This window comes from Patiria miniata, unplaced genomic scaffold, assembly GCF_015706575.1.
Source record: "Patiria miniata isolate m_02_andy unplaced genomic scaffold, ASM1570657v1 HiC_scaffold_3, whole genome shotgun sequence".
Taxonomy (NCBI): Eukaryota; Metazoa; Echinodermata; class Asteroidea; order Valvatida; family Asterinidae; genus Patiria; species Patiria miniata.
Genome location: NW_024037069.1, coordinates 38,392,672 through 38,405,202, shown reverse-complemented (window position 1 = coordinate 38,405,202; position 12,531 = coordinate 38,392,672). Strand labels below are relative to the sequence as shown.

The 12,531-nt window shown below is 39.5% G+C and overlaps 1 protein-coding gene across 1 annotated transcript; it reads right to left on the bottom strand.

The window, feature by feature from the left end:
- Positions 1 to 5,778: 5,778 nt before the first annotated feature.
- On the bottom strand, positions 5,779 to 12,531 carry LOC119737698 (ER lumen protein-retaining receptor 2). The gene is made up of 4 exons (XM_038212241.1): positions 12,324 to 12,531; positions 9,719 to 9,978; positions 7,898 to 8,150; positions 5,779 to 6,034 (listed from the first exon to the last, which is right to left on the bottom strand). Exons 1-4 carry the CDS (start codon positions 12,412 to 12,414, stop codon positions 6,000 to 6,002), a joined length of 639 nt encoding a protein of 212 aa, XP_038068169.1. The 5' UTR covers positions 12,415 to 12,531; the 3' UTR covers positions 5,779 to 5,999.

Below are 12,531 nucleotides of genomic sequence, written 5' to 3'. Positions count from 1 at the left end.
TACTGGAATTTGTATCCTTGTGGAGACATTCCTTTGTTCTCGTGTACTAAAGTTTTCGAGTTTGAAAGTGTAGTTTAAAAATGCTCTTTATTTTAACCAGAATTAATTTCCTTGGCTGAAATTTGGACTTAATGTCCCTTTTCTAAAACTCTTCCATTTGCGACGGATCAACATAGCTTGGAAATTCCTAGTTTTTGAGTAAAATCCATATATCTATTTCTCGAAAACCTTGTGGAGACGTATTCATCTGTAGAAATTGCCCTGTGGAGACGTAAACAATGTTTTGTTCCCTATTGTACACACGTCTCCAGAGGGTACGGTGTATCAGATCACGTACCGCACACACAACAATTGTGTGGTACGAATCTGCGCATGTGCGTCGCTGCAAGGTCCAACCTCGAAACCTTGATCCTCGAAAACAGGTACACGGACGATACATGAATAGGCAAGCCTCATCAAATAAGTGAGAAAGGTAACACTCAATAGTATGATTGCGCTAGATGAGTTAATCTGAGTGTGCTTTGTGTTCCTCATGTGTTGCATTTTTAGGACTGGCGGCCTAGTAATGCACAGAGTCAGTGGGATATTGTCCTAATGTTTTGTTTGTGTTCTTAATTAGTTTTATGCATGCTCCCTGTATTATTTTCTTTCTCTTATTTTATTATTCTATAATACATTAATCTCTTTTCTGTTGCCCCAGTGTACATCATACAAAGACACTAATAGACATTACCATTTTATAATAAAACTATAAAAAAATTCTAGTGGCAGCTGTTTTCGTCATGATTTTTCCTATTTTGGGGCAGCAAAAAAGGGGAGGTTGGCAAGTGAAAATCCCAGAATCTAAACATTTGTTTCATTTTTTATTGATCCAAGACAATAAACATGATCACTGTAGGTATGTTATGTAACGAACTTTAATTTTCAGTATAGATGTGTATGATAAATTATATCTTTATTCTTTAGCATTTATTAAAGTAGTTTTCTTCTTGAAAGAAAGAAAAAAGCTATAGGTATCTTGGCCTTATTCTCCAAATTGCTAATGTAGAATATCAAAAGCTGGGTGTTTTTTTTACCAAATTTAGAGAACACGTTCAACGCCTCGTGTTTTCTAAATTTGGTAAAAAAAACACCCAGCTTTTGATATTGGCGACGTTCAGAAACCACTATTCTGTAAAAAGTTGTATAAACAACATGTATTTAAAGTGTAAAAATACTCGCCTTTGTTCTTTAAACTGTCGTTTTCTCAGATTTGACTTTCACATCGTATTATTTGAAACTGTTAGCTTGTTTAAAAATATTGAAGCTTAATTTTGACATTTTCAGGCGTGCCTCATTTGACATACTGCGTCAAGTGTCTTTATACTGCCTTTCAATCCAATTTGTTTGTATTCTATAACTTCAGACATTTTTGTCTGGATGGATGCTGTCAGTCACACGCGATATTGGAAGTTCGGAAAAGAATGGAACAGAGTTTTCGTTGAAGGTTTCATGAGAGTTTAAAAAGTCCATTGTTAGAGGCAGTGCTCTCTTAAAATGTGACATGGTATTAAATGCGACTGTTCCTGTTTTGTAAAAAAAAAAAATTTCAGTGAAAGGCAGTAACTTCAAAGGACGCTTATAACTGCGCAATCACAGAATAATTAATTGATCCTAAGTGCTTTTGCAAGGAACTTTATTAAATCACCAAAATCTTGGACTTACAGAAAACTATCGGCATATTATTAAAATTTTGACGTTACTTAAAATTTGGCATTACACAATTTGTAAAGTTACAGTTGTATAGTGTACAAAAGGGTATGCAGGTGTACAATATCTAAAAACCAAATATGCAAATTCTTGGCGTTGATTTTGACGAGTTTCGTTTGAAGCTTCCAACAATCATCATTTATTTTAAGTAACAATATTGTGTTTGTTATTTGTCAGCTACCCTTCTGGATGGTTGAAATATTGGCAATTGGAAATGTTTTCTTGCAAAAGTTTAGATTTGAAGGATGATTCTTCTCACCAACTTTTTGAGAAATGACAGGTTTTCAAGAAAGTACGTAAGGAAGCGAGGTTCCTCGCCTTTAGTTTTCGGAAATTCAGCCTTATTATTAGCCTAATTGTGGCAGCACTGCCCTCAAAATGACAGGCCTGAGAACAAATCGGTCAATGGAGTTTTTCCAGTTTATAACCAGTCTTCATATACACAGAAAATTGATAAGATTTTCAAATTCAAATCGGAGCGTTCTCTTGATGAATTTAGACGGTTGTATTCAGTGTTCTGTCAAAGTTTAATAAAGTTGTATTTTCCAAGGAAGAATATACGTAAATACATCCAATGAAGGGCCGATCTTTACCATTTTTTGTGTGTGCAGGTTTGGAAGAAAGTTCCACAGTTTGACTTGTGACTTTTTACATGCCTGGGAAGACAATTTGAACCTTTTCTGTCCTATTTGCCAACATTTAAAGATAACATACAACATTTGCTTTTGCTGTAATTTTCAGAAATGGATGGATTTGGGGGTTAAGTATTGTAAAGCAAATATTGTTACACGGACCTGTTTAAAGTTTTGCGTTCACAGATGCTGGAAAAATCGAGAGAACATTAATGCTGTTCTTGTAGTCTGGTTCCCTGACCCTACTTCAGACAAAACGGAACAATTTATAGACGTCGGGGAATTGTCAGGTCAGAGAACCAGACTAAGCTGGCTTGCATCCGTTTACGGATGTGCAACCTATAGGGTTTCAGACCAGTAAATAGGCCTGAAATTTATGGGCCCAAAATGTTTGCCAACCATCATTTGAAATTGATAAATAAAAATCCACTTTTCTTGAAAATGACAGCACACCAGGTGCCATGATTTCACAGGATGCTTGAGACCATTATTCACTTACAGTCAAGTAAGATATTTCACAACAATTTGGTGTTTTGTTTTTGATGTTTGCAAATGCTGAATATTACCTTTAACAGGATCCAACTCGTAATGACCAAAATGTTGGAGATAAGGTCCCTCTTGTTTGATGTATATAATTTCATGCTGCCATGGAAGATATTTTACACTCTTTTGAGTACTGGAATAGTAATTGAGTAAATATATATTGATGCACACTTCACCAAATCCTGTCAGTGTCAGTTTGCCAAAATGTGTTATCTAGTTGAACTGTTTTTTCATGAATCCGAGGCATCAGGGAATTTCCTGAATCAAAGATATTATTCTTCCACATTATTTTACGTGTTCTTGCAAAATCAGACGATATTGGCATAGGCTTGTCATCATGCACGAAAAGACAATGGTTATTGTAGGTTAATTGATTTTTATGGGGGGTAATTAGTTGTTCCTTTTTTTATTTAATGGTTTTTCACACTTTACTTTGATCAGAATACGACTATTACGGGAGGAAAAGGGTGAATCAAATAATAACTTTACTTCTTAAAAGTAAATTTAGGTTTCAAAAAATTCTTTTGTTCAGTAACAATGACAGAATATTAAATATACCTCTTCTAGAATCAAATTTACTTGTATTCAACCACTTGCCCATATTCCTCTGATTTTGCATAAGGACGTCTCGTGTCTTTATCCCCACTTTTTTAGACACTGTTGTATTGGAAAGTGTAATTAATTTTGAAAAGGAGGGCAGTGAACAACAAAAATTAAACGACAATGATTTCTGTGGTTCCAAAATAAAAAGTTCCCATTTTAATGGCACACCTCACAATCTGAACGGACAATTTTTGTTATGACCTTATCATTATGACCTTTTATGAACTTTCAGCATTTATTGATGCAATTCATGTTTCAGGCATTAAAATGATTACTGAACAGAACAAAGCACAAACAAAACTGCATAATTATGGTTAATCAATAATCGATTACAACCATCTCATTTTAAGGTTTGCATGCATTATTTAAAAATGCGGGATCAAAAATAACATTTTCAATTTTTCACTGGTTTATTTAATGGTTTTTTTTTTCAACTTCAAAAAAATTCTGAACATTTAACAGTTTATACATGAACAAACTTGAACAGTCAACACATACTTCTACAAATGGGCCCAAATAGAATGTACATAACTTTTTACATGTGCAGTGTAAGTTTATTTCACGTTATGATTTTGTTCCAAAACAGCTTCTGCCCAAAGTTGTCCGATAAGTTTCATTTTCATGTCTGTATTGTCATCAACAAAAGTACAGCAAAACTGAAGTAAAAATTCCCCTTGCCTTACAAGCTGTCAATGTACAACAAACTACACATCTCCAACAAAAAAAGAAAATAAAGAAAACTTTAATAATAATTCTAATCCTCTACATTAATAAACTCTGCATCTAAAAAAAATGCAGTCATCTACATCATTAGGAGTAAATACAATTCCCAGACAAAAGATGCCTGGAATACTATAATGCATAAATCCATGCTATAAAGCCAAAAAAAATAGGAAGAAATCACAAAATAAACAATCGGGGGACTTCGAGACATTTAGTCGAAGCAATTAACTATGAGAAAACAGTTCAATGTAAAACAGTTGTACATGTATACAAATCTGCATTAAATTCATTAGTAAGCAAATTTTATACAAGTTTGAGAAACATGTTGTGGAATAGTTTACAGTACAAGAAATACTATCACATTACTCTTGATATGTTGCCCCTGTGATACAAAAGTTCTTGGCAGTTTACCAAAGACAATATTTTTTAAATACGTCCATGACTCCATGAGTCCCTAATTGAGATATTTTCAAATGGCCGATGCACACCGTTGTATATACAATTTTAAATAACAGAGAACTAACATAAACATTATGCAATGAAATTCAAAAAGGAAACCTAGAGTCACAGGTAGGTTTTGAACCATGTTGCAAAAATATGACGCACATGATGTACAACTCCAAGCCTGATATTGTAAAGGCCGGTTCTTACTTCATGCGAATGCAATTCGAATGCGATGCGACAGAATGTGTTCAGCTTTTGTGAATTTGCAGCGCGAAAATTTGCCTTGATGTCACAAATTTGCATATGTATGAAATAAGTTTTGCCTTTTTGAAGTGATTTTGTATTTCAAGTTTGGTTCCTGTTACAAATCAGCATGCAATTTTTGCAGTATCTACTATTTGACAGCGTATTTTAATTACATTTTGCAAGCATAGCAGGTTAGTGAAATGCTACAAATTACATAAATAGTAAATTACTTGATTCTTGTATGCGAGTATAAGTCATGTATTTTATTGTGAAGTCTGGAATTGTAGATTCTGTCTGAACATTTCCTACTGTCAGTGATCCAATTGATATTTCTGTACAGGAAACAGTGTTGCATTTGAGTCCCTACTTCAGGCATGCAACTTGGAAGAAACAAAAAACGAGGAAACTCCAATCTTGACGAGACTTTGTACAGTGTTTTTCAATTTTGAGTGGCATAGGTGTGAAGTGAAAAACAAGGAAATCAGCTGTTCCGAGGAAAAGTTACATGCCTGCTGCTAGTCCATCCCAAGTCCATTACAAGTCTATCCCAAGTCCATCATAAGTCTATCCCAAGTCCATCATAAGTCCATCCCAAGTCCATCATAAGTCCATCACAAGTCCATCACAAGTCCATCACAAGTCCATCACAAGTCCATCACAAGTCTTTCAATCTCAAGTCAAGTCACTAGCTGTGCAAATGAACTGTAACAAAAGCATTCCTTTGTCATTGTTCATCCAGTTACTTGGGACTGGTTTTATGAAAGGACTTGTGAAAGGACTTGTGATGGACTCGAACACAACACCGACAGGAAAACACCCGAGTCTGATAAAACTGCTTAATAAAGGCACAACATGCTTAACTTATCGTTACACAGAATAGGAAATAAAAAAACTGGCAAGTGACTTTACAACTACACAAAAAAACCCCAAATGAAAAAAAACATTCCTCTGGAATTTTATGTTTGAAGATGAAGAGACTGAAAACCATCTTTGACGACAGTCTACTGAAGTTGAGCTGAATCGGCGAGCTTGGTGAGAACTCGCGGAGAAAGGTGGTATTTATGCTGGTAATGACAGCTTCTTGCCTTGCAGAACTGCAGATGGGCGACATAAAAGAAAAACGTGAAATTATTAAAATGTCACAAACAGGATAAGAGCTGATTGGATTCATTTCGCAATGGGCCATATTCGTGAAAAATGAGGGCGCTTTGACGCCGCTATTGTAGGGTTCAGACAGACAATTCAGACAAGCAAAACTTTTGCCAGCGAACCACGGTTAGCAAGCTAATAGATTAGTGAATGGAACATCGTCACATTTGCCCAATTCAATTACTCTAGCCACTACCAATTTGCTCGGCAGAAGAGTAGGCTTACTGTTTGCAAGACAGCTCCCCGATGTCCCATGATGCGCCCTGGTCCTGCTAAATGTCCAACTCGTAGCCTATTTGTTTTTCAGTTTTCGGCATGAGCTCATCTGAAAACAATGACACAGCAACGCCACTGTGTCCATCAATAGGTACGACCACAGGCATTTGAACTACTCCTATACAATGCTGCATTTCTCCCAATTTTCCATTTGAAATAATTAGTGTTTGTGGCAAGACTATCCTCTGAGGTATGGGCTCCGTGCACAATTACCCCCTCAACGGTTAAGAAAGGGAGAGTTTGGAGAGACCACTGGGAGAAACATACAAACGCACTGCCGACGACTCCTGACTATCATGCGAAGATGCTATGGCTATGTGCACATTCAAGAAAATATTAGTCCTGTGTACTTCGCGACACAAAATTTGTAAAAAATTGCTCTCAAAAGTGTCACAAAAGTGGCCCTTGAAAGTGATCAAAAAGTGCACTCTCTTGTTAGGGCACGGAGCCTGTGTACATTATGTCACAAATCATAGTATAAAAGGCAAGAACCTTGGCACCACAAAACACAATTTTGGAGCGGGTGGGCGCATTACTATACCAATTTTCAGGATGCTGTACCTATGACGATGCACAGATCACAATACAATATGTGTCACAATACAGATTTTTGTACCAGGATATTGTAGGGGAATTTATCACTACAACCCTAACATAAAAACTTTTAACTGATCACAATCAAAATCACACTTTGATTATCAATTTTAATGTTCCAATCGTGTTTTATTGTATTATTACCCCTACTGGGCCACCCAGTACAAGGGGGGAAAAAAAGACAAAAAAACCCACAAGTTGCAGCCAGGTCAGAGAAAATAACGGAATGTAAAAGCAGAGCACAACGTCTGGCAGTTGTCATGGTTGTAATGTGTTATAGTGTTGGCTAAGGCCATAAAAACACAAGTCTCCGGTTTCTGGTCTGCGCGCGTGTTGCCGTAGCCATATGTGTCGGCAAAATTATAAACTTTTTTTTCAATGTAAGATGATGTCTCAAAACCGCCAAACTCACTGGTTTGACTGGAATCCTGCTGCTGCACAATTTTCATGTTTTAAGATGGGGTTAAGATCGAGTATAAGCTTTATGTGGCCTCTCTTGGGCTCCCATATATTTTGCACCAAATTTAGTCAGGCACCATTTGCAGTCATCAGCCGACATTTGAAGAAAACAAAGTAAAAAAAAAAGAAGAAAAAAAGCTGCGTCGTCGCACCACTTTTGGGGCAAGCTCCATACCAGAAACCAAAGACTTTTTTAGGGGGCCTAAAATGCTGGTGACAGTATTTCAACACCACACTTGCTAGTAGAAGTCTCTTAGTGAACAATTTTGAAGCGTCTTAGTGAGAGTGACACATCATGTGCGTGTATATGATTCTGAATGTGCACAACCACTCAGTGTCTTCGCGTGAGTGTCAGGCTCCATTTGCAATTTGCCCAAATGTCCCTCCCAGTTGTCTCTACCAACTCTCCCTTTACAACCGATTGAGGCGGTACTTGTCCATATATTGAGGTGCCAGGAAGCATGAGAGAATACACCTACCTTTTGTGATGTATAGATAGAAAAAGTCGCAGTAGAGTATTGTCTGGACACAGCCAGCCACGATGGCGATGAGATCGAAGAAACTCTCAAAGTAGAAGCGGTAGACCCAGTTGACGATGTAGAGTGCCCGGTAGGCACCCAGGGCAAAGAGATAGTGGCTGGTGATGGTTTCAGCCTCGCCGGTCTTACTGATCATGAAGAGCTGGGGCAGGATGGCGACAGACTCCAGGTAGATGGAGAAAGTCCACAGGATCTGAACAAGGAGAGGGGAACATGAGCAGATGTTAAAGGTATAGTCCATCATTTGTAATTTGTGCATTTTGTTCGTTTGACGCAACAAAAGTGCTCAATATGTGAAGAAGGGTACTGAATAACCAATCTGATGAAGTTTCAGTTTAGCTTCAGCTGCTTTTTTTGAGAAAAACAACATTCTAGGATCTCGATTTCAAATCAAAAGTTGCTGAATCATGTTTTGAATTGGGCCTGAATCCAGCGTCCGAGACACGTTCTCACTGAGCCGATTGCAGCTACGGGATGTCGCGCACTGATCCGACAAATTATAGAAACCGCGCGCGCGTGTGCGTCGTGCCAATGCTTGCGTGCGCTTCGCCGAATAACAAAACGAACTACTAATTTGAATTTCCTACGGTGCTTCTTAAGAAGCACCGTTGGAAATGCCTTCTTTCGTTGATTTCTTCGGAATGACAGCTTGCCAGAAAGAATAATTTCACAGGGAGTTTAGTCCCCTTACTATCTTTCAACCAAGTATGTTTTTCAACAATAATTACGCCAGTTACTTTTTGGATAGCTGCAAATGATGGACTCTGGCTTGAAGTCATTCATGTTGAATCCATTGGATTACATTTCAATATTTCAAAGCAGTGGTGTTCTGTCAGGGAGAATGTAGTGAATGGCCTTGAGACAATAAAAAGAACAAGACCCTATCACTGCCAGATGCAACACAGCTCAACGGGTAGAAACAATTCTGTGGGAGCTTGTTGCATCGGGCAGGTAGCACCACTGTATAAACTACCAATTCTGAGACAAAAGCCCCGCTGAACAATGCCAGTGTCGTATGCAGTTGCAATTGGCGACCACGGATTCTGAGATAGTTTGGCCATTGGATTTTTTGACCTGACGGATCTCATAAGTCGTGACAATGAGCAGGCTTACAAGTCACATTGACAACTGTTGCGTGTTGTGGCAATTTGCCTCAATATCCTTAACTCTAACCCTAACCCCTAAGGGTTAGGGCTAGAAACCCTAGGGTTAGGGCTAGAGAATGGTTTCTAGACAAAATATGCTGGAGGGTTAGGGCTAAGGTGGTGGTGGGGTATATACCTACTTCTAGATGCCTTGATATGGATGCCTAACCCTAGGGACAAGGTAGAGCGAATCCTAATATTCAATACATCAAACATGCGATGCGTTGTGATGCCATAGAGAGTAGTAGTGAAAGCCGTAAAAGATTATGTATAAATGTGGTAATAATGGTGGAGATTGGCGTGCGGTGGTGGTGGGGGGGGGGGGGGACGGTGTGGGTGGGAGGGGGGATGGCTGGCAATGTTGTAGTAGTGTCTATCACAAGTCTATTACAAGTACATCTCAAGTCCGGTCCCATGTAAATCACAAAACCTTTCACAAGGCCAGTCACAAATAATAGTGCATGAACAATAACAAAGGAATGCTTTTGTCGCAGTTCCTTTGAATAGCTTTTGACTTGACTTGGGACTGCATGACTTGTGATGGACTCGGGATTTACTTTTGAGGACTTTTGAGAACAACCAAAAACACAGACTGCTCGTCCAGAAGTACACCTACCTCAAGCGGAGTGAAATCGTGGTTGACCAGAAAGGCCAGCCCACCGACGGGCACCACCAGGAACTCCACCCGGAAGGTGTCATGGTTGCTGTCGTAGGTGGCCTTGAATTTGATGTAGACGAAGTAAACCGTGAGGAAGGCGCACGTGATGTAGACAACCTTCATGAAGGTGTTGTACGGCGAGATGAAGTTGGTGAAGAGATCCAGGTAGCGCGTCGTGAAGACCAGGGCAAAGAGAATCTGGCTCTTGCCGGAAATACCTATCACAAAGAGAAATAATCATGTTTTTGAATCATGGATCACTATCTCAGTCCCTAGGCATTTAATTGATAGGAACCTTACTGAATCCTCCAAAATCCACCACTGCACAGGAACCCAACGGGATAAATGTTCCAGGGCATCAGGTTCTAGGCAACATACAGGATGCTGGGGTCTACATTCCTCAACCCCACAAAATCCTTCAAAACCTCCTGGTTGGTGCTAAAGGAACTGGAAGGGTTTAGAGTCAGTGGCCTGATTTTTTACTTTTTCTGGACAAAATTAATGTAAATTCAGAAATATTTGTTACCTAGTCAGAAGTTTCTTTCCAAACGTCATGACTCCTATAAACTTTTTACAAGTTAGACATAAACAAGTCTTTGCTTGAGTGTTTTTCCCCCAGCAAATACAAATTAGTATCGTTTCGGTTTGTGGTAACACCATGTGGTAATAACTACTGTCACTCAGTAGATATTTAGTTCTGAGTAGGCAACAACAAAAAATAGTCGGTCTCTGGTCAGACCAAAGTTCCGGAACTGATGCGGCGACAGACAGGATTGTACAGACAAAATGGGTACTATTTTGCTTGTTTGTGTCCTCACATGCAGTGGCGCACCCAGGATTTGGGTGGGGGGGGGGGCTCACAATTTTTTTCCAATTTTTTAGAAGTCACTTTTTTTTTTCAAAAAAATATGCCAAAAATTTCTGGCCGCAGAAAAAAAGTTGGGGTTTTATTTGGGGGGGGGGGGGGGGGACTATTTTGACGTTGGTGGCGCCACTTACACCCCTATTATACTACTCAAAAATAGGCCACATTCATATCACCAAGTTCAAATCGTGGGACTAAAACAAAAATTACAAAAACAAAAATTGGGGGGGGGCGACAGCCCCCCCATGAAACCTTGTCGCCCCCCAGTCGCCCCCCCCCCCCTGAGATTTTGCGTTTCTAAAAAAATTATTGATCTACATGACGCCCCCCCCATGAAATGTTCCAGCGCCCCCCCCCCCCCCCCCCCCCCCCCCAAAAAAAATTCCTGGCTACGCCACTGCTCATATGCCTTGGTGTCCTCCATCATTTACCTTTGTGGTATCATAATAGATGCATTGTGCGCGCTCTGTAACGGAATCGCACTCGGGATACGTGGACCATCGAATGAACGCTGGGCATGATGACCACATCGCAATTCAAACACGAGTCGGAAATTTCACGTGTTCACAATCACGACGGGAGCTCTCGGAATTGAACGGGAAATTTCACTTTTCATCCGGATCGTTAGTAAACTTCAGTACAACCATATTAATAATTGATGTCTACTTGTACCTCAGGTGGCGTATCTAGTATTTGGAGGCTGTTTTGAGGGTGAAATCAGATGGGTTTTTTTGGGGGGGCAATGTTGGGTTTTGGGGTCAATGACAGAATTGTCTTGCTCGGCATATACGGATTAGCTTGGACCCTACTATCGCCAGACCATGTCCGAATATTAAAAAGGCAATAAGTTGGGTCCAAGTTACTCGGACTAGGCCTACCCCGCTTAACATAATACCGCAGTTTTATTACTATTATTATTATTATTTATTTGACCAGGACAAATCTTACAAACAAATATGACAAATAAAAAACAAGCACATAATAAACATTAAGGAAAACAACATTAAGTAAATACCGCGAGGTTTTTTTGTCACGGTATACAGCGGTCTAATAAAATGCAATACCATTTAAGATTGGGCATGTTGGGACGTTAGGCCTACTTTGAAAATATTCTTGACTCTTGATTCGGAATCCTCGATTCGACTCCATCACGTCTGCACATCCATAGACTTTGTACACAACCACTGAAGTGGCGCGGCGTCGAGATACTTCATTCTTTCCGAAATAAGTTACAGCAGTCTGATCTCTTGAATTATAGAACACTGGCAATACACAATGTGTGCCAAAATATGGCAGAAAGGACCCCATATCTGGCCATCACTTGTCACCCTGTGCACAAACTGTATTGAGCATGTTGAGACTAGTCTGAACATTTTTCTAAGTATTTTCTCAGTAAATACTTCAATATTTTCCCTGCTATATTTTACCTTTTAGGACATATATTATCACTTTCTGTTAGCCGTAAGTCGCTCGAGGGGAAAAACTAGTGATGGGCAGATATGGGAACTTTTCAAATAAGGCTTGCAATGTACACAAGATCAAGATACACCACTAAAAATCTGCCGAGCGGTGACAACGTGGCCACCCGGCCGGCATGAACCGTCCGTGCGCCGCGTAGCCTGGACACGTCGACACAACTCACCGGTAAACGAACACATCTCAAAACCACATAGAAAAAAATACGTAGTTTTAACTCACCGGAACATGACCTCGTCTTCCAGATTTTCCAGAGAAGAATTAAAATGGCCAGCAAATGGGACAGATCTCCTATAAGCCGAAAAACGTTCATTTTGCGGTTGTTTTTTCTAGACGAAACGCAGACCAACTACAACACGAAACCTCCGGAAAATGGCTGCAAAGTTGACGTGGCGGCGCGGCGCGGCAGCGTGAGGCGCATGAACTGGTA

Bases quoted from the DNA above. Each gene is read 5' to 3' on its own strand.
- LOC119737698 (XM_038212241.1), bottom strand. From the start codon at position 12,414: ATGAACGTTTTTCGGCTTATAGGAGATCTGTCCCATTTGCTGGCCATT. The intron at 9,979-12,323 runs GTGAGTTAAAAC...TCTTTGTGATAG, and splicing joins GAAGACGAGGTCATGTTCCG to GTATTTCCGGCAAGAGCCAG. The intron at 6,035-7,897 runs GTAGGTGTATTC...GCCCATCTGCAG, and splicing joins CTATCTATACATCACAAAAG to TTCTGCAAGGCAAGAAGCTG.